Here is a 22,329-nt window from a genome sequence, read left to right on the forward strand (position 1 = left end):
GTCAGACAGCTATTAACCAGGCTACTGCTGTGAATGCACAAATGGCAGTGAGTGAGACGATACTCCTCCTCCGGTGACCGTACCTCTGTCTGAGGCACACAGGTGCTACACTTGCTTTCTACGGGCGTACTAAGTTTAACCCCTCCTATATAGGGACACACGCTTTAAACCAGAACAGACCTTTGACTTACTAGCTCAGTGGTGGAAGATCTGCAGGCCACAGGCTGCCTGCAGCCCACCAGGGTTCTGTGTGTGACTCACGAGGCGTTTTGCTCACCACTGCCCACACGCAGGGTTACCAGAGCCCCTAGTTTTTGTCTGCAGTTTCTTCTGTCGGTATTACAAAAGAGATGTGCACGCACAGGCAGAGCCTGTGACATGAGGTGAGGTGTGACAGCACGTGACACTGACGGTGAGAGCGGGGCACTCCCTCTGCAGCCAATCACAGCGCTGCTACAGCCGAATTGGCACACTCGCAAACACTAGGTGCGCCAGCGCGGTTAGCCTAACCACCTTATCACAGGAGACTGTCTTGGTGGCAACAATCTTGCAGGCGACTGAGATGGAGGAGGGCCCCAATACAGCCACTCACTAGCCTACGGTGCCCATCACTGGTCAAGTCTCACCCGTCACATAACAAATGCCAGAGAATTCTACTCAGCGATCCAGGCACCAAACCATAATTTCTGTTTTTTCTAGAGCATCTCTGTGATAAAGAGACTCCAGCCAGACTGAACGACTCCACATGATGGAGACTCTACCACGCCCTTCGGTGAGTTTTCCCACTGGTCATAACTACCCTCAGTTAAAAACGTACAGCTTATTTCCAGTCTGAATCACGGCAGGTTCTATGTCGAGTCTGCCCATCTTGCTCTGCATTTGGAATACGTTTGGAAGTGTAGCCAAACCAATGGGGCTGGGGGAACCTAACCTTGAATTCCCAGACTCTGGGGGCTTTGGAATTTCAGCTCTAACCCGAAATTTATTAAATCTTTTCCATTTGAATCCCTTCCCTGGGTTTCTGAGTCAGAGTTCGTTTTGGTCACACACAAGAGCACGTGATCATACAAACGTCAAGGCAAAGAAAACGACCCTCGTAACCAGGAAAGATTATGAACTGTCCTTGAAGACGCTCCCCAAGGCTCTGTTCTAGTACTGAGAATTGTGTCTCATGCTTAGGAACCAGAGCCAGTCCCATTCACTGTCCCTCTGTGGTGGCCTCATACTGTGCTTCTATTCCAGACAGCAGCACATGGACCATTCGGAGGTAACCCCAGTTCTACTGACACAGACGTATTAAGAGGAAGCACACTGGTGTTATCTTGAGATTATAAACACCTTCTCTGTGCAGGCTTTGCCCTGCTCCTGCCAGTGACCTTACCCCAGCAGCTGGGCAGCCCACTGAGATATCTCATTGTTAGCCCTGCTGCCTTTGTGCTGGTGAAGGTGACGTGAACTAGAAGTGCAGATATCCCAGGGCAAGGGTTCCAAACGTCACTGAAGCACAACTCCCTCCTAACAACATCACTGCACAACCCCAGCAGCGGAGACCAAGCCTGACCCCCCCTGCCTGGGGGGGTGGGAAGGAGAGCAGCTCCAGGGCTTCAGCCCCAGGGGAAAGGCTGGTAACCTGCGGGCTAAAGCTCTCAGTGGGGCTCAGGCTTCAGCTTCACTCCTGTGCCCCAACAAATCTAATGTCAGCCCTGGCAACCCCATTACTACAGGCTCACACCCCTCTTTGGGGTTCTGACCCACAGTGTGAGAAGCACAGAGTTAGGGTAAACAAGCTATCACAATCACCTGTAAAATGGGCATAAAGTTAATGATGCTTGTAAACCACTTTGCAGGTGCTAGGTATTAATACTGCCAGAGCCAGGGAAACCACTAAAGCCACAGGTGAGGCAATCAGAGCAGCATGAGCTGCAGGCACATGAGCTCCAGCAGCATGAGCTCCCCCATATGGGGACACAAACAAACACCAGCAGACAAAAGCCAAAGAGCTGTTGGAAAACATCTCCCAAGTCACAAATGGAGATGCAAACAAAGGAGATTTTTCCATCCCATGAGACTAGCTGATCAAACCCTTGTAATTAAATGCACTGATGACAACGGACGAGCTGCTGACTTTCTTAGAGAAGTGCACCAAAACATCCCGTGTCTGAAATTCAGTGCTGGTTGTAAGCTTCACCGGTGCAAGGCTGGCTCTAACTTGCTCTAGGACCACTCCTCATCAGCCTGCACAGTGGCCTGAGCTGCGCGCAGGAAAACAAACCAGCCGTCATGTAGCATTTTAGACTAACAAATTCTTTATTAGGTGATGAGCTTTTGTGGGGCAGACCCCTTCTTTAGAACTGGAGATAGGGAGTTTGCAGGAGTTAAGTAACAGCTGAGTCATAAGTTAGAACCATTGTCTGTAGTTACACAAACTTCACACAGATCACCCTCTTCACAGCTGTCGCAAACATTTTTACTTTTCTTTGGCCCATCATATGATTTTAAAGATAAACAGGAGATTCATTACATTCACAGGCAAGGCCCCATCATTATCGATTAATGATACACACACACACGTTCTGTGACACATGTAGTATTAATGGTGTGGGCTGGGGCAGGTTCCGTGTAGGCACAAAGCTGCCAGAGGGAAGTATACAGTGATGGGACAGAGAGAACAGGGCCTATGGAAGCCGGACCTAGCACAGGCCCCACTGATTTCTTTTAGAGTTGTGAGCACTCAGCATTTTTGGGAACAGGGCTGTGGTGTCTCACACAGAAGTGCTCAGAATTAGGGGCTGAGCCAAAACCCACTAGAGACAGAGCAGGGAAAGACGTCTTTGACTCCTGCAGACACTGGATCTGGTCCTTAGTGAACTCTCCCAAAAAAGTGGGTGCAGGCGACTTGCCCAAGGACTTACAGCAAACCAGTGAGTGTGTCAGGTCTAGGACTCTGCAGGATCCTGGCTAGATTTCATTTGCCTCCTAACTCACATCAGTGCAATAGAGTTTACTGTAGTGCATGCGTGTTGAGAGATCAGCCTCCCTGCCTTGCACCTCATGTTGTCATTTACACTTGTGTTAAAGGGTCTGAAATGCAGCTGACCTGGTCTGGGCCAGTTACACATGCACTCCATGGATGTTAACACTGACACAAGGCGCTGAGCCGTGGAGAATTATTCTCTGTCCCCCAGTCCCACCGTCAGTGCCACAGACCAGGCTCCCTCTTGTGCTTGGAGCAGTCTATGTGCACTTAATTTTAGGCACTAGCTTTACATGAAGCATGCAAATTGAGATGTGACTTTTTTACTATTACCAAGCGTCAGGCCTTTGGGCTGGAGACCAAGAACAAATAGCTAAGAGCAGTCCTTCATGGGGCTGCTTTCTGACAGCTGCACGCTGATGTGTTTTCCAGTTGACCTCATTTTCTTGCTCAGAAAGGAAAGTTCCCTTGTTACAAGTGATGGATATGGGCCCCTGCAACTGTGCCAAACACCTCCCACCCCTGCCCAGCTCGACACCGCTACCTCCCCAGAGTGCCAAACACCACTAACACACCCTGTGCGTAATGCACCGCCAAATTCTTCCCGAGTCTAACTACCTATGTGAGCATCTGAGAGCCCGTGGGATTACATGGGAGGAAGTCAGGACCGAGTCTGCCCCCTTACATTTCAGTATTCATCTTCTTCCCCACTTCAGTTATGCTGTTGCATTACTTGTTTGCTGCTGCCACTCATTCCTCATTCAGCTCCTCCAGCTACGCAAACAAATGGATCCCATGGGTAAGCACAGGGGCAGGGGGGACAGAAACAGCTGCTCAGGGAGAAAGATTTTTGTTGCAAATGCAGCTAGGCCCAGCTGCTTGAGAACTGCTCTAGGCAGCGGCCAGGGCGGTATTTGATAATGGCTAGCTCAGCAGGCAGGCCGGCTCCAGAGCGTTTTCTGCTTTGCAAAGGCTTTCTGGGAGGCTGTTGAGTGTCAGTGTGCCGGGGGTTCTGGCACACCTGTTGGTACCTTTCTGACAGTCTCGAAGAAAACAGAGCAAACACTAGTGCCCACAGGAAAGCTGAGGGCTGGAGCTGTGCGAAGACTGCAAGGCTCACATTTCTAGGTCTCCTCACTGCTGGGGAGAGCTACTCTCAACTCTGCACTTCCCACCAGGGCGGTGGCACAAACCCCTAAATTGCTGCCCCTTTGAAATGCCGACTGAGCGCCACGGGAACACGGTGTGTGGACGGGGCAGATGTGTCTGACTGAAGGGAGGGCGCCAGGGCCTGCCTGAGCGAGGCTCCCCAACCCCTACCAACCCCTCAGCAACAAAAATCCCCATTCCAAACTCCTCTCATGCACCCTTCAATGCTTCAGGTTCACGCCCAGGCTCCTGCCCAGTGATTACTTCCCTGGCCCTCCGTTACCCCTGTCTCCCCGCAGTCTTTGCACTGCTACTGAAGGGGCCAGAAACATGCGTCTGGATTGCAGGTTAAAAGAATTACTCTGTGTTTGGGTTTGATCTGCCTAGCAAGGAGCCTATTTGTCAAAATCATTTCCTCCCTCTTTTTAGCTGTCTGCATTGTTACATATGTAGTTGCTGACACGTACTTTGAAATAAATGACCAAACTAATTGAAACTGATGTGATTATATGGTGATATTTCGACAAATAAAATATACAGAATTTTAAAATACTGTGCATGGATTTACTGGCAGAGAATCCCCGTGGAGCAGCATTATGTCTGTACCAGCTATGAATCAGAACCCCAGCTTGTAACAGAAGTACCTGTAGAGGTGGTGTGTTTATTTTCCCCAGAGTTCTGGGCCAGATACATAAAGCTAAGAACCCCTGCACGCACGCACGCACACACGCACGCACGCAGAGTTATTGAACCTGGCTCTTCTTGCTGCCAATAACACCTGGCAGGTGAGTCACAAGGATAAAAAACTTTTGTCAAATGGGAACATGAGTGTGCAGGAATTTGCATGTCCCCAGGCCCAAGTTTTCACATTGAGCTGATGTCACTCTTCAAACTAGAGCTGTACCTTAAAGGTGAACTACCAAGGGAAAGAGCCAGATCCTCAGCTGGTGTAACGTGGTGTTGCTTCATGTCAGTTGACTTTGGTGGCACAACAGCAAAGGAGGAGCTGATCCAGAATGTTAAAAGCTAAATATGTCATGCCTGTCCTCTGGCTTAAGAGAGAGGGGTGTCCCCTGGCACATTGCTCCGGAAGGAATTCCATTAAAAATGGAGTCTGTCTATATAAACTGCATGTGGACAGACAGAAGCTGTTTAAGCACAACCACCTCGGAGATTAATTACTGAGATCCTCAAACACCTACTGGTATGTGTGACCTGATCTGAATAGTAACACGGATTATGGCAGCACATATTCTAAATGCAGGTGAACTGCAGACCTAAAATTAAAATTCTTTGAATTAAAATAGCTTGTATGTAATTAAGTACAAGGCCTGATTCTCCCTTTTGTTATGCTGCTTCCATACCAGCACTGTACCAATGACATAGCAAGAATTCCACCACCACAAAACTGCTGTTAAGATTAGAAAATCTCAGCCTCTGCTAGTTAAATAAACTGTCATTAATTCAACCTACTAGAATGAAATAAAGATTGAGTTAAAACATCTGCAGGTGCTTAGATGAGAAAGAAACCCTGGGCAGTGATCTGGCAGTGCATTTGCAAAGGATAAATCACAAAGAATTGCTTTTGGGGACAGAATTACAAATTTAGCAGAAGCAGTGATTGCAATACAATGATTTGCCATACCTAATTTGAAAAATCAATTCAAACCGCCTTCAACATGAATATTGTTGCACAGACCAAAACAAGCACACACAAAAAAATGAGTTACAAATGACAATGCATTGCTTAATTACGAGATGTTAGGGCCTGGCTGGTAAACACTTCCACAGATAGTAACAGAGAGATAGTGGTGTTAGTCTGTATTCAACCAAAACAAAAAAGGAGTCATGTAGCACTTTAAAGACTAACAAAATAGTTTATTAGGTGATGAGCTTTCGTGGGACAGACCCACTTCTTCAGATCACAGCCACATCAAAACAAAACATAAAGCACAGAGGTCCAAAAATTGTTATCGAGGTTGACAAATCAGAAAAAGTCTTATCAAGGTTGACAAATCAGAAGAGTGAGGGGGCAGGGTAAGCAGCACATCCCCTGGATTTGTAAGACTTAGTCAACACTGCAAGGTACAGTAGGGGGAACGAACAATACAAACAGAGCTAGAGATGTGAAATCTGAGCTGGAAAGAGGAAGAAGATTCCAAACGGAATAATGCAGGAACCGGGAAGAAAACACTGAACCAGTTATGCCTAACGAGGGGTCGCGCCTGGGACAGCAGATGGGCGACAGGGAGTGAAATCAGCTTTACAATGGAACCCAGCCACCAAAGCAACCAAATAAAGAGAGGCAATTTTGGATAGCACAGCTGGAGGCTCAGCATCACAGGTGTGGAAAAGACCGCCTGTTTGTGACACTGGAACATGCCACTGGAGGAGTTCAGATCTCATCTGCTCAGTAGTGGGAAAACATCAGTAAATCAGAGACTCTAGGGCTATTCAGATCCCCAGGCACTTCACCACTGACTTCAAAGCAAGCAGGAGCAGGCCTGGGTACAGCAAGAGCATTTCAAAGGTACTAATAAAATCCTGAAGGTTAAAGTTTGGTGCTTTGCTGGCTCAGAGACTAATCATTGAGGGGGAAATGCCACAGCCACCCAGCAGCAGGGAATGGTGCATCACAATACGGACCTTCTGCCCCCTCAGGGCTGGCCATGGGAAAGGCTGAGGCGGGGGGGCAGGAGGGGTGGGTGTTGGGTTGATGAATAGTTTGGGCTGCACCAAGAAAAAAGTGGAGATGGATGAAGAAGATCTGCTGTGACACTGCCAGTGCCTTGCCAGGGCTGGGGGACAGCCTCACATGCCAATCACTGCACATCAGACTAGACAAAGCCCTTGAAGACTATACCGAGGGCAACAGTGTCCAACAGGAACTGAAAGATCGTCACACTTGTCTGTCATCCTTCCATATTCGCCACAGCCCTTCCCCTCCCCTCCCCGCTCTAAACCAACGCCCTCCCCCACACCAGAGCCAGGCTCCCCCAGCCCCTCCCTGCCCTAAACCAATGCCCTCCCCCACCGCAGAGCCAGGCTCTCCCAGCCCCTCCCTGCTCCAAACCAATGCCCTCCCCCACACCAGGGCCAGGCTCTCCCAGCCCCTCCCTGTCCTAAACCAATGCCCTCCCCCACACCAGGGCCAGGCTCCCCCAGCCCTTCCCTGTCCTAAACCTATGCCCTCCCCCACACCAGAGCCAGGCTCCCCCAGCCCCTCCCTGCCCTAAACCAATGCCCTCCCCCACACCGGGGCCAGGCTCTCCCAGCCCCTCCCCACTCCAAACCAATGCCCCCCGCCACACCAGAGCCAGGCTCCCCCAGCCCCTCCCTGCCCTAAACCAATGCCCTCCCCCACCGCAGAGCCAGGCTCCCTCAGCCCCTCCCCACTCCAAACCAATGCCCTCCCCCACACCAGGGCCAGGCTCTCCCAGCCCCTCCCTGTCCTAAACCAATGCCCTCCCCCACACCAGGGCCAGGCTCCCCCAGCCCTTCCCTGTCCTAAACCTATGCCCTCCCCCACACCAGAGCCAGGCTCCCCCAGCCCCTCCCTGCCCTAAACCAATGCCCTCCCCCACACCAGGGCCAGGCTCTCCCAGCCCCTCCCCACTCCAAACCAATGCCCCCCGCCACACCAGAGCCAGGCTCCCCCAGCCCCTCCCTGCCCTAAACCAATGCCCTCCCCCACCGCAGAGCCAGGCTCCCTCAGCCCCTCCCCACTCCAAACCAATGCCCTCCCCCACACCAGAGCCAGGCTCCCCCAGCCCTTCCCCGCCCTAAACCAATGCCCTCCCCCACCGCAGAGCCAGGCTCCCTCAGCCCCTCCCCACTCCAAACCAATGCCCTTCCCCACACCAGGGCCAGGCTCCCCCAGCCCTTCCCTGCTCTAAACCAATGCCCTCCCCCACATCACAGCCAGACGCTTCCAGCCCCTCCCTGCCCTAAACCAATGCCCTCCCCCACACCAGGGAGACGCTCCCCCAGCCCCTCCCTGCCCTAAACCAATGCCCTCCCCCACACCAGGGAGACGCTCCCCCAGCCCCTCCCTGCCCTAAACCAATGCCCTCCCCCACACCAGGGAGACGCTCCCCCAGCCCCTCCCCGCTCCAAACCAATGCCCTCCCCCACACCAGGGAGACGCTCCCCCAGCCCCTCCCCGCTCCAAACCAATGCCCTCCCCCACACCAGGGCCAGGCTCCCGCAGCCCCTCCCTGTACTAAACCAATGCCCTCCCCCACACCAGAGCCAGGCTCCCCCAGTCCCTCCCCGCTCTAAACCAATGCCCTCCCCCACACCAGAGCCAGACTCTCCCAGTCCCTCCCCCACACCAGAGCCAGGCTCCCCCAGCCCCTCCCCGCTCCAAACCAATGCCCTCCCCCACACCAGAGCCAGGCTCCCCCAGCCCCTCCCTGCCCTAAACCAATGCCCTCCCCCACACCAGAGCCAGGCTCCCCCAGCCCCTCCCTGCCCTAAACCAATGCCCTCCCCCACACCAGAGCCAGGCTCCCCCAGCCCCTCCCTGCTCCAAACCAATGCCCTCCCCCACACCAGAGCCAGGCTCCCCCAGCCCCTCCCCGCTCTAAACCAATGCCCTCCCCCACACCAGAGCCAGGCTCCCCCAGCCCCTCCCTGCTCCAAACCAATGCCCTCCCCCACACCAGAGCCAGACTCTCCCAGTCCCTCCCCCACACCAGAGCCAGGCTCCCCCAGCCCCTCCCCGCTCTAAACCAATGCCCTCCCCCACACCAGAGCCAGGCTCCCCCAGCCCCTCCCTGTCCTAAACCAATGCCCTCCCCCACACCAGAGCCAGGCTCCCCCAGCCCCTCCCTGTCCTAAACCAATGCCCTCCCCCACACCAGGGCCAGGCTCCCCCAGCCCCTCCCTGCCCTAAACCAATGCCCTCCCCCACACCAGAGCCAGGCTCCCCCAGCCCCTCCCCAGTTCAATTGAATGTTTGCGACTCACCGGAGCCGCTGCTGGGCCACAGCAAAGCCGCCGCCGCCGCCGCCACGTGCTTCTCCCACCAAACGGGGCGGCGCTGCGCGGGGCGGGCAGGTGGCAGCTCCCTGGGGAGCCACTTTCCAAGGGGCCAAGAGCGGGACCTGCCGCCCCGCGGCGGACGCGTTGGGCAGCGCGGCCCCCGGGAGCCCCCGCGCACAACGGGCCCGCGCCCTCTGCCTCTCCCGCCGTCGCTGCTCCGGTGCTGGTTCCCCGCACCAAGGAGGGGCCGCGCCTGAGCGCTGCCCGCGAGCCCCCCGCAGCGGGGCCGGCTCCGCCGAGCACAGGGCGGCTGCGGGACGGGGCGCGCGGTTCCACAGCGGGGAGCTCGTTCTCCGCCGGCCGCGACCGGATCCCGCAGCCCCGCGGTGCGGCCAACGCGCCCCAGGCCGCGCTCCCCTGGGGAGCTCCCCGGGACTCTCCAGCCCGCTCGCCAGGCGGCGAGACGCGGCTGCGGCTGCGGCGAAGGGCGAGCAGACGAGGCCCCGCTCCGGGGGGTCTGGCTCCTTCCCTAGGGAGCTGCCGGCGCTGAGGCCCCGCTGTGTTACGGGAAGCGAAGCCACAAGTCGGTTGGCCGCCGGGCCGGGCACCAGCTCAGCAGCTTCCACTGGGCACCGGCTGGCAAAGCTGGAGCCAACAGCTGGCACTTGCCAAAGGCTCCGAGGGCTCAGAGCAGCTTCTCCCCGGGCCGGGCCGGGCCGGGCCAGAGCTGCTGGGCGTGGGCGTGGGCGTGGGCCGGGGACCGGCCCGGCACCGGGACCCAACACTGGAGTCCCGGGGAGCCTGTCCATGCACCTGCCCCAGCCCCCGGGAGAGCAGGGCTGCCCCTCTCGCCCCCAAGCCTCAGCAGCCCAGACAGGTGGTGTGGGGCCGGGCCGGGCCCGCTGCCGGGTCCCCAGCGGCCCTGGCCGGCGCCTCGCTCGCAGCACCAGCCGGGGCTATTTATAGAGCCCGGCGCCGCGCTCCCTCCCCCCTCCCGCGCGGGGACAGCCGAATATTTTGCCCAGATATGGGCCGCGGCCGGGGCCGGGGCGCGGGGGAACCGGGGCCGGGGCGCGGCGCTTACCGGGGCGCGGGGCGCACGGCCGGGGACGCACGGCCGCGTCCTGCCGGAGCCTGCGAGATGCGCTGCCCTGCGCCGCGTCCTGCGGGGAGGCGGCTCCGACGCCCGCGGCTGCCACTCAAGCGGGGGGCCGGGCTCCGGGGCGCTGCCCGGGCGGGTCACAGGGACCCCAGGGGGCGTTCCGCAAACCGGCCTGGCCCGGCCCAACACCCCCGCCCCGCCCCGATCCCACCACTCCCCTCGGCCCCCCGTACCGCTTGCCGACCCCAAATTCCGCCTCCCACCCCCCAGCCCCTCCTACCACCGCCTTCCCCCACCTAACCTCACTGCTGTTCCCCCAGCCGCCGCCTAGTGCCCTCTTCCAGAGACCCCATTCGCCTCCACCCCGCAGTCCCCAACTCCCACCGCCAGCCGCCCTCCCCGTCACCCGCCGTCCCATCGCCTTCCCCTCCTCACCCCCGCCGCTAATCCCCCCTCCCTCGCCCTCCCAGAGCTTTTAATCTCACCCTGCAGCCTCTCACTCCAGCCCCTTCCAACGTCCCCTCCGCTCTCGCCACCGCCGCTCGCTTGCAGCATTGCCCCGCGGACAAGGAAACGGCCTTTGCGCAGTGTCTCTCTGCAGATTTTTCCCTGGTAATAAGGACCCCCCCCATGGTCTCTTGGTTTTGGCCCCAGTGGGCAGCAGCAGGGGGGCAGGTCCGAGGCACCGGGGAGTGCAGGTGCTGCCACCAGCAGGCAGTGCCAGGCTGGAACACCTGGGGGCAGTACCAGGGTGGTGTTTACAGGCAGTGGTGGGTAACTGGAGCAGTGAGACCCCAGGACAAGGCTCCTGCCCTGCGTGGAAGCAGTAATGGCACACAAGCCCACCTCTCCAGGCAGTGAGGCCAGAGCCTCAGATGTCACAGGAGCATTAAATGGGGTGTCTGCAGGAGCCTGCCTTAGTACAGCTTCTTGCTGCGCTAGAACCTCATGGCAGGAGTGGGGCAGTGCTGGGGTGCAACAGGCCAGGTGATTTCAGCCAGGACTAACCTGAGCCAAAGCCCTTATAAACACTGGTCCCCTATTTAAACAAGCTGACTAAAAAGATGACCTCCTATGCATGGTGAAGCACACTGTCCCTTCTAGCTAACCTGTCACCCCATCCTGCCGGCTTCTGCCAGGCCAGCCGGAGCCAGAGGCAGCTATTAATGCTACCACACAAGCAGGCATGGGGGGGTGGGAATATCCCCAAATCCTCATCCTATTGCAGCTCAAATACTTGGGAAGGGAATACAATACCCATTAAGGAGAAATGAGGACCCTTCTGCCGGCTGGACACAGGGAGCCGGAGATTGCTAAACATAAGCAAGATCTCCCCCAGCTGCTTGGAATGTGTTAGCTCCAGCCCTGAAAGCTTGCGTATTAAGGAAGAGTCTATTACCTTTTAAACTACAGATTGTACCCTATGGACGTTACCCACTTTAACCTAGTAAATAACTCATTTCTTTTCCCTAGTTAATAAACCTTGAGGTAGTTTGTTACAGGATTGGCTACAAACACCCTTGGTCTGAGGTCTCAGTACAACTGCTCCTTTAGGACTGGAAGCAACCTTAAAGATTGTGATCTTTGTAGCAAGAGACCATCTCTCACAAACAGGCTTATCTGGGTGGTGAGAGAGGTTGGGTTCCCCAGGGGACTGTCTGGTGCCTGTTAAGCATGGTAGATGACCTGAGTTCACACTTGTTACTTGGTTGGCAAAATTTAGGTATCAAACACACAACCAGTTTGGGGGCTGTATCCTGTCTTGACAGTCTGTGCTGAGGTTGGTACTCACAACTGGGAGGCTTTCCAGATGTCTTTATGCCAATAGAATACTAGAGATTGCTACTCACCCCCCTCCTTTCGTATGCTTCTCATTGTGCAAACTTACCATTCTGGGGTGTAGAGTCATTTTTCTGAGCAACTGTTTCAGTAGATAATATTCTCAATCTCTGGAACCTGTCTTGTCCCACAGGACTCCTTTGGGAATTTTAGGTGCTTTTGTCACTGGGATGGGGAATAAAGAGCAGACATACAGTAGCAGCATCAGAAACCATGGATGCTAATAGTCTATTGGCAAAAGTTAACTATTTACTATGTATGAGAGAGGCAGCCCTGTCAACCTGCATCTTCGGAGCAGCAAGAAGTCCTGTGGCATCATATAAAATAACATTCTGGAGCATAAGCTTTCTGATGAAGTGGGTCTTTGCGCATGAAAGCTTATGCGCCGTATTTACTAAATCTTTCACTGGCAATTGTTTAGACCTCAGATGAGACCTGAATGAACATGACTGGCCAGGGCAAGCAACAGATGTGTTTTTGTAGAAATGGTCAGTTTTTCAGTTCCTTCATATAGACCTCCATCACTTGCAGAAATAAGTGTATTTGCTTGAATATGCCTGGCTTTATCAGGAACTGCCTGTAATCTCCAGTGTGATTGTAAAGCTCATCATTTATAAAACAAGTTCACTCTGAAAATATGAGTTGGCAACACTGATCTCTTCCTAGCTTGCCAAAAGGACATTTCATCTTCCTTGGGAGTTGCCCAGCCCCTGAGTTTTTGGCTTCTTGGAGCTCATTTCAAAATACAGTTTAGAGTGCAGCAGTGTTGAGATATTTACCATTTGTGACTCTAAAAACCTTGTATTCACTCCACCCACTATTGCACTCCTGTGTGCACCAAGTAGGACTGGTGAGGTATGATGGGGAAGCTAACATACTGGTTGTTAAATGACATTGAAAAATTCATGTGTAAATGGCACAGGTGACAATATGAATTCTCAGTAGGATGAGAGCTGAGCTATAAGTATTAGTTTTTAAGGCGCTAGATGACTGCTTACTTTGTTTTCTGAAGCTACAGCCTAACCCAGCTACCCCTCTGAGACCCAGTGTACATATCAGATTTTTCAAAGTAAGCTTGTTGGAAAGTTGTGATGTGGCAGTAAGTGGAGGAGACAAGTGGCCCAGGGTTTTGGTTTCTTTTTTTTAAAGGCACAGTGGCCAAAAGTAGTGTACAGTCTTTCACTCACATCATTAAACTGACAAAACAGCAGTCATGTAGCACTTTAATAACTCATTTTGTCTGTCTTTAGGTGATGAGCTTTCATGGGACAGATCCACTTGTTCATATCTACAACATGTCCAGTCCAGACTCAATTATGTAGTACAGAGGTCAAAAAAATTGCAATACAAGCTGACAAATACATGGTACTGAAGGAGGAGGGTGAGGGACATAAGTGTTTTGGCTGAGATCATTACAAACATCAAGAGGAAGGGAAGTAGTCCTTATAATGCATGCAATAAATTATGGTCTCTGTTCATACCGAGTTTTAATGTGTCAAATTTGAGTCTGAACTTCAGTTTAGAAATCTCCCTTTGTAAATCTGCTTTTAAAGTCTCTGTTGTAGGATGCATATTCAACACCGGAATTCAAAATAGCCAAAAAGCTGGGTATTAAGACATACAGGTTGTTATGCTTTGCCACCTCTATGCAAAAACAAGCACAATTCTTACATTCTTTATTCAGGAGTATGTTATTTCTGAAACAGTCAGTCAACAAATGAGGAATCATTTCAGACATGATGTTTGTTTTCATATAGTAGGGAAATAGCTTATCAATAAACTAGGTTTTGACTTGCGTCAAACTCCAGATTGAGAATGAAAAAGTCCAGCAATAAGACAAAAGTCTCCAATAATTTTATTGATAAATAATATTTTACTTAATCTGTATTTTCACTCCAACAATCTAACATTTCCCTAGTAAACAAAGTGCAAATTCTCTGAAAGCCAATTCAAAGAAAACAAAAACTTGTTAAATGTCTTTTCACAGAATACTAGCCTCAGATTTTTCAAACCTATCACATTCATATATTCAAGGCAATGTGAGAAAAGTTACATTTCTCTTTAAAAGCCTGCTACATTTTCTTTTATTGCTCAAGAACCTGAATTAGTTGCAACAGTGTCAGAAGTAGTGATTAATTAACCTTTGAAAGCTCCACAAAAATATTGAGACATAAAGTCATGAATCCATATATCAGAATCTGGTAGTGAGGTGTCCACTAAGTAGGTCACTATTTTTCGGTCCCAAGAGTTTGTGCTTTCATTAACTGCTTGTATCAGTGCCACCAGGGGTTTCTTCTCTACGTGATTTCGAAACACTATTGATGCCTCTTCTGACCACTGTTCACATTTCACACCTAGGGAAAATATAAAGCAAGTTAGCTTGTTCGAAGAAAAGACTGATATAAGTGACAACCGCAAGGTTCTTAGTAATTCTAGTCCTTGAGAAAGGGCAACACATTAAAGGTAAAGCTATTAAAGACACTGACGTGAATGCTACTGTCAAAAGCATTTAAAATCCTCACTCATTTCAGTTGCTGCTCTAGCCTTCCATTTAAGGGTTGTCAATTGTGCTGCACTGTGAAAAAATGGTTACCCATCTTACTGTGACTGTTGCTCTCTGAGATATCCTTGCATGTGTCCATTCACACATCGGAGTGTGCATGTGCACCCCCCAAGCACAGTGGCTGGATTCCAGCCCCACCACACACCTTAGTGAACTCTGTCAATTTAGCTCCTGTGACCTTGGTGCCGGACGCTTCTAGGGCTGGTACAAGGAGCCCCACCAAACTCAGAGCCCTTCAGCGTTTTCCTACTGACAACTACAGAGGGGACAGCAGATAATAGTGGAAGGGACATGCAAAACATCTTAAAGAACAGTTACAAAAAGGTTAACTTTTTTCTTTGAGTGGTTGCACATGTTCATTCTAATGTAGGTGACTCAAGCACTGTGCAGGAAAGGGGGCGCAGCTCAGGAACAAGCTGACTGCAACACTGCATGATCAAAGTTGGCATCACCTCTGGCTTGCTGGGTAACGGCAGAATTCACTGAGGAGGGCAGAGAGGACCAAGTTACTGCCCTGCAAATATCTTGAACAGGGCTTAAGCTAAGAAAGCAGAGGAAGAGGCCTAAGAATGCATGGAGTGAGCACTCGGGTTAGGCACAGGAGGGACTCCTGTGAATTCATAACCTACCCGGATACGTGAGGCAATCCGAGGGAGAGCATGCTGGGTGGAGAGGAGATGACCCTTTATTCTCTCAGCTGTCACTATGAACAGCTGAGTTGATCTGCAGAACAGTTTGGTCCTTTGAATATAAAATGCCCCAGCCCACCTGACATCCACAGATCGTAGGTGATGTTCTCTCTATGCATGTGGCTTAGGTTACATTAGTGGCATAAAAATCATTTAGCTGCACTGGAATTGAGAGACCACTTTCAGGTGGAACTTTGGATGTGGGGGCAGCTGTACCTTATCTTTGAAGATTGTGTATGGGGTTCTGATGTAATGGCTTGAATCTCAAACCATCCTGGACAAGGCAATGAGCACAAGAGGCGACTTTCCAGGAGAGATGCATCAGTGAGCACATTGCTAACAGTTCAGTGGGCAGGCCTATCAGTTTTGACAAGGCAAGGTTTAAATCTCAGGGAGGGATTAGGTCCTCCACCTGAGGGAATATCCTCCCCATGCCTTTGGAGAAAACAGACTTCCATTTTGTGGGGGGTAGGGAGGGTTGTTAACCTTATGATGGAAGGCTGAAATGCCTACCAGGTGACCCTTAACTGAAGAAAGGACAATGCCTTGTTTCAAAAGCAGAAGGTACTCACAAACGAGTTGCAGTAAGGGCTGTGTAGATGAAACTCCATGTTGGGAAAATTAGGTGGATAATCATTTCCACTTTCCCAGATAAGCTGCTTTCATGGAGTGCTTTCTAGTGCCTCGTAGGATTCTATGAGCCTGCACCAAACAATCTTGCTTTTCAGAATTCAGACATGAAGGATACAGGCCCTCAGGTGAAGAGATGAATTTTGGGTGGAGCAGATGACCCTGGGATCCTGCATGACAGAGTGGGAACTGGATTGGGAGGTGGTGAACCTCTCCCGTCTGGGTCACACTGGGCTACAAGGATGATGTGTGCTCAGTCCTGCTAGATCTTTAACAGAACCTTGTGAATTAGTGTAGTGGAGGAAGGAGTAAATACAGGCGAGTAACCTGTGCCAAAAAGGAGGCATCCAGAAGGGACTCTGGGCTGTGGCCACGCAAGGAGCAAAACTGCAGGCTGGTCCTGTAGTTATGGGCAGATACTAGATCTATAAAGGAGAGTCCTGTAATGCTAAAAGACATTTGAAGGGACCACTTATGGTGAGTGGAGACCGACCCACTGAGGTAATGCATGAATCGATTCTGTGAAACTGGCAGGTAAGATGGTGCTAGTAATACAGAACTCCCCTCCCACACTAAGAGGCATTCCAATAATGGAAGAACATACTTTGTCCTGCCTGAACATAGCAGTTGTATTAGCAGTGAACTTAAATTGCCTTGTCTGTAACATGGGTTCAGAATGCATAGCAGGCCAGTGGGGCTGCCCTGAGTTCTGCTATTGATATGGAATGAGTGTGCTTCTTGAGGCCTCAGGCCTTGAGCCTGGAGATGCCGTAGGTAGGGTCCCCCAACCCACTCCTGAGGTGTCACAGACCAGATCTACAGATGGTTGGGGCCTAAAAAATGTCCTCCCACATAGATTCAATCAAGTCAGCGAGTCGAGGACTTGATGTGCTATGGCAAGTGCCATGTCCAGATGATGTGAGGATGAGCACACCATGGCCAACCCGGCCTGGAGAGATCTGAGATATAGACTTGTGTTGTACTACATATGTGCATATGCCATGTGGCCCAGAAGGCTTGAAAATATGTAGACTGTGGTGATTGGAAGTACCCAAAGGGAGCTTCTTTGGCTCGATATTGAGCACAAACTATCCAGAGGAAGCACAGATTCTGCCTGTACAGAGCTGAGAATCCCTCCAATGAACTCTATCCTTTCTACAGGGGGTAAGGGTGGATTTCTGGTCCTTTATTAAGGGGCTCAATGCCTAGAAGGTCAACTAGATGAAAGGGGTATTAGATGCCACACCACTATCCTGAGAACTTTATTCTGTTATGCCAATATTCTCATCCACTTGATGCCTTCTACTGTTTAGAAGTTTTTAATCCAACAAACTTAAATACTCGTGACCTACCTGCAAGCTGAGCTGTTATCGCTTGAAATGGTAGTTTTCTGAACATGTCCATTAGAGGCTGTACTTTTCTGATGCTGACAAGTTCATGTTTACCATAGTCCAACTCATATACTGAAACAAGCCCATTTGTCAGAATTCCTTTTATTAATACCCTGTGCCACCTAAATGGTATTTTTAAAAGGGGAGAAAAAAGAAAAAAAAACAACAAATGGGTAGATTTACAGTATGATTCTCACAAACTGAATGCCATCAGAAAATACTTTACCTAGAAGAATGGACAACTGAATAAAAAATCCTGAACACTTCTGAGACACTGACAAAAAATTGAAAATAAAAAGATGAGACAAGGTATTGGTGCCAAGTATCAGAGAGGTAGCCGAGTTAGTCTGTATCTTCAGAAAAAACAGGAAGGTGCCACAGGACTTCTGTTGTTTTTGAAGGTATTGGTGCATTTCTTCACGTCTGAGTTATGCGGTCTGAAGTCTTGTCTTTTGTCAAAAGCAATTTGCCCAGTAAAAGATATTACCTCACCCACCTTGCCTCTAACATGATGTGACTAAGCCCTACATAGAAAACTGCAAACATGAAACAAGAATTTTCCAATTCCTGGCATCTGCCTCCTCCCTTTACTCTCTCCCTGGAAGAAAGGGGAGAGAGAGAGAGGACAAGTGTGATAAAGTGAGTGTTGGGGGTGAGTGAGTGAATAAATTAACAGTTTTCCCCCTCTTTTCTTTTTGGTTTGGAAAAGATTTTAAATTAAGGAAGAGGAATAGAAAAGGGTAAAGTACCCAAATCTAAAACGTGAAAATAAATCTGAAGAATAATTTGTTTTACAATTTTCCATTGAAAAATGCAGCCGAAAACCCCATTTTTCAACCACAGAAATTGCAGTGAAAAGTTTTGATCAGTTCTAGGAAACAAGTATACAAATGTGGTCCGTATCAAAATGTTATAGTGGTACCACGGCAGAAGTCAATTTTAAGGAGTTTGAAGGAGGAAATAAAGGCTTTGCACATATTTACAAGATGCTCCATGGGCAGGAGTTTCAAAGTGTTTTGCTGGCCAGGGTGGACAATATTTCTGATGATCCCCACAGCTGGCCAATCAGTACTCCATCTGACATCGACACCCAGGACAACCAACTTGCACCTAGGACCTGCCCTGTCCATGGCGCAACACAAGAACACAAAGACGAAAGCATGGAAGCAATCATATGTACAACAGTTATACTGGTCACTGACTGCTTTATGTCATACAAAAATATAAAATTTTTACAAACACACAATGCTTTTCTCCTAGGAAAAAAGGTGCTGGAACTCTGCAGCCCCAAACCACCTGCAGGCTTAAACCCCTGCAGTCCCAAACCACTCCTCACCCCCAAGCTTCACCTCCCATATTCCCAAACCACCTCAGGATTCACTTACTTACCCAGGAGCTCCGCGCGTACTGCTAGCTGCGATCTCCTCTTCATCACAGCTGTGTGGCTCCCTCCAGCCCTCCAACTCCCTCCCACATACAGTGTGGCAGGGGCAGCTCCAAGAACCCTGCCTTGTTGAAAGAGCAGGACTATTTCATTGGTTTAATGGCCAGATCCCCCCCATCTGGCCATTAAGCCAATTAAATCAAGTCCTACTCTTTCAGCGTGGCAGGCAGGGAGCCAGAGGAGTAAGTGGCAGCAGCAGCAGTGGGTACCATAAATGGCTCCTTAAAGAGCCACATGTGGCTTGGAGCCACCCAGCTGGCTTCCAAAATGGTGGTGCCAGAACTCTGTTCTGGTACAGTCTACCAGGAAAAAGTGCCCTGGAAACACTGAAGTATTTAAGTCACATTTTGTTCAAAAAGTGACTGGCTAAACCTCAATCAAAGTCAGTGAGACTGAAGCAAAAAGTTTTAAAGTGCCTAAAAGCTAAGATATATGTAAGTCATGAAAGGCTTTAAAATGGAAAAATAAGTAGACTGTTTGATGAGGCCAAAAAGGGGAGCACCAGTTGAAGGCGAAGGAACATGGAAGCAGCAACAAGGCAGGAAGATTTGTGACTGATGATTTAGATGAATAAAAGCGTGCCCATCATGAGAGCTCTAGGTACGAGCTGACTTTTGAAGACTCCCCATTGTGTGTTTTGGAACAGTAGAAGAATATGTATAAGTGTTCTTCCTCCAAATCTTGCCTGACTTAAATGCTTAGATTATAATTGGGTGCAACACTACTAAGCAGAGATTTTTGCATGATATAACTAAGTTAAAATAGCCATTTGAAGGAAACAGCTGTGATAAAATCTTATCCTTAGTGATACATAATTAGCAATCATGGGCAAAATAGTTTGTGTGGATTTACTAGGGGCAAAAAAAGTGCCTGATTGAGAAGCTGGTGGCCAAGCTGAGAGCTTCAAAATCAGGCACAGCAGGAATAGAGGCACAGTGTTTCAATCACTGTCCTCCAACTCTGAGGTGGGGGACAGTGGAATCTACAGCCCCTTTCACCTCTCAGTCTCATATCACTGACAATCTCAAAAGTGAACATTTTTCCTTGTGAACTGAAGTGAGGCCATATACTAGCATGAATTATGCATTTTTGGTAATAATTCTGAGAAGTCTGAGCATCGATTCAGATTTCTAATGCATATCTAGTGCTAGTGCCAAGGCATTTGGATCCTATAGACCTCGCTGTAGACAACAGCAGCCTGCCTCAATGTCACAGAGCTTTTAAGAAAGCACCACTTACTTATTTTCCACTTTAGCAGCATACAGGTTGTTCTTCTTAACAGCAATGGGTCTCTCCTCTGCCATACTGTAGTACAGAATCATTTCTTCCATAAGAACTTCTAGGTTGTGTATCTCTTGCCAAGGCTGGACGACAAAGTGTCCAGGGTGGCAGGCCACTGAAACGTAGATATCCATGTGCTCACCAGGTTTTGGCAAGGGCAGAAGGGGTGGCATCTCAACAGCAGGCTCTATGCTACTGAGTTCTGGAATAGGATTGACTGATCCCTGGAGGCTTTTCTTGTGGCCTGGGCCAATTAATTCTGGAGCAGGGGTAGTATTTCTTTTCTCTTTTACAGGATTAGCTCCACTGGGAGAAACGCTCAGAAAAACATCTCTCTGATGCTTCCACAAGTCTGCATTTGTGATCTGCCGGTTGATGCTCCGATCAGGGTCTGGAAAGTTCTTGGGAGTAAACAAGTAAATATATGCAATTCCCTTTGAGCCATCCAGTTTAACAACCTGTAAAACGGAAGAAATAAAAACCTATTAAATGTATATGAATCTTTAATATTGAATAAAGCAAAATTAAAACCTTTTACAAGAGAAACACAAGTGGTTAACAGTCATCTATTTTGAAATAATGTTTTCAAAGATCTGGCACAAATAATTTACTGCTATGGTAAAGCTAACAAAGTTAAGTGGACAAAGGTATTCACAATGGCTGAAAACAAGAAGTACAGCAAACTGCTCAATACAGAAGAGTCACTGCAAGGCCACATTTGGAGGTTGGAATCCATTTTGTACTTTACTAGAAGAGTTCAACCTGAGCTTTGCATGGAAAATGCTCACTATCCCCAAGTATATAGTAAAATTTCCATTTAGAATTTTCCAAGTAAATCTATTAGAATTCTAAATAATAATAAAAAATTAAAGGTCTCATTTTGAGTCTCAGTTTCAGATTTCCCTGCCTAAAAACCAAATGGTGGAAAGTCTTAAGTCTGTATTTAGTGATAGCTTAAAGGGGTGTAATTATAAGCTAAACAGAGACAATGCAAAACCGATAATGATATGAGTTGCTGCAATCACTCTCTGATAAGGTACGTGGAAGGCTTTCTGAACCGGTATGCCGAGGAACGGTTTTGTATTTTGTCATTTGTCCCCACCTCCATTTCCAATAATGTTCCCTATATTCAAATGAGAGGTTTCCAGTACACAAGCACCCACTTCTGCTACTCTTCAGGCATTTGTGTTGAGATATCTGACAAAGGAAAGGCTGTGGCTTTTGGTAGTGCTCGAAAGTGGACATCCATCTTAAGGCAGAATTAAGTTATGATGTTCCTTGAAGTGTGGTGCTTGTGCATCTGTGTAGCACAGTAGAAGATCCACACTGTTAGAGCTTTTCATTTCCTTACTTTTTAGGGTTTATGTTAGGATTTCATGTAGGCCTAACTTAATATACAAACAGTGCATGTTTGTGTCTTAATATAAGTATTATTGACCTTAGCACGACATACCAACACGATGCAACTTCACACCAAGAACTTCATAAAAATGTACTAATTTCCCTGATCATTAGAAGTCCCAAGAATGCTGCAAAACTGATTAAAAGCTGCTTCCTCCCAAGCTGTTGTCAACACAATTCCACTGTGAACCTATGCATGTTTTCCACTTTTTAAAATCAATGGGATTCAAAATTAAAGGTCCATTAGAATTGAGCATCGTAGGAGGTCAACAGGCAGGTCTTAGGGAAAAGAAGAGTCAGGAGAGCAGAGAGATTTCCCCCACTGTTAAGACAGTGGACACCTAGTAAATACAGCCCTAGATTTTCCAAAATGGCTGCATACTGCTAGACTTCCAAGTTCACACTTAGGCCCCTAAGTAAAGGGCTTAATTTTTTAAAGCCTTGAGAACACAGCAACTCCCACCAACTTAGGAGAATACATGAGTGTACCAATTTTTAAAGCACCAGTGTCTAATAGGAATTAGAAAGCTCACCATACTTGTCTTTCCATATTTGCCACATTATACAAAACTTTACTAATATGGGTAGCTAAATAAAATTCCCTCCCTCTCCCCCAAAACCCAACAAACTCTCCCCCTGGCTGTAACTGAATGCCCTCCCCCAGAGCTAGTCCTCTCAATAACAATTTCAAGGGTCTATCTGCAGAGTCAGGAAAACATTCGCTCAGTTGGTACACAATGAAGCAATGGATTTTGATTCTTCTCTGTTATACACTGGTGTAAATCACAAATGATGTAATTAAACTTAATGGAAACAAAGCAGTGGAGAACCACATCATGGACTGAGAAGTTGAAGGACCCTGACCCAATCTTGTTGGGAT

General features: G+C 49.5%; 2 protein-coding genes across 6 annotated transcripts in view; both read right to left on the reverse strand.

The window, feature by feature from the left end:
* The window catches only part of TMOD1 (tropomodulin 1), a 48,065-nt gene extending 37,350 nt beyond the window's left edge, over positions 1 to 10,715 (reverse strand). The window contains exon 1 of one of the 4 annotated variants that reach the window (XM_074994494.1): positions 10,697 to 10,715. The gene's annotated coding sequence lies outside the window, so the exon portion shown is untranslated. Of the gene's footprint in view, positions 1 to 9,094; positions 9,230 to 10,193; positions 10,379 to 10,696 lie in introns of those variants that run through there. The other 3 variants (XM_074994495.1, XM_074994492.1, XM_074994493.1) reach the window with 3 other exon arrangements.
* A 3,002-nt stretch (positions 10,716 to 13,717) lies between these two features.
* TDRD7 (tudor domain containing 7) overlaps positions 13,718 to 22,329 on the reverse strand; it is a 109,098-nt gene continuing 100,486 nt past the window's right edge. Inside the window, exons 15-17 of one of the 2 annotated variants that reach the window (XM_074994496.1) lie at positions 20,007 to 20,506; positions 17,285 to 17,445; positions 13,718 to 14,404 (exon numbers count right to left, since the gene is read on the reverse strand). In XM_074994496.1, coding sequence (XP_074850597.1) covers positions 14,187 to 14,404; positions 17,285 to 17,445; positions 20,007 to 20,506 — 879 coding nt within the window. In that variant the 3' untranslated portion in view covers positions 13,718 to 14,186. The remainder of the gene's footprint in view (positions 14,405 to 17,284; positions 17,446 to 20,006; positions 20,507 to 22,329) is intronic. The other variant, XM_074994498.1, reaches the window with a different exon arrangement.

This window comes from Carettochelys insculpta, chromosome 5, assembly GCF_033958435.1.
Source record: "Carettochelys insculpta isolate YL-2023 chromosome 5, ASM3395843v1, whole genome shotgun sequence".
Taxonomy (NCBI): domain Eukaryota; kingdom Metazoa; phylum Chordata; order Testudines; family Carettochelyidae; genus Carettochelys; species Carettochelys insculpta.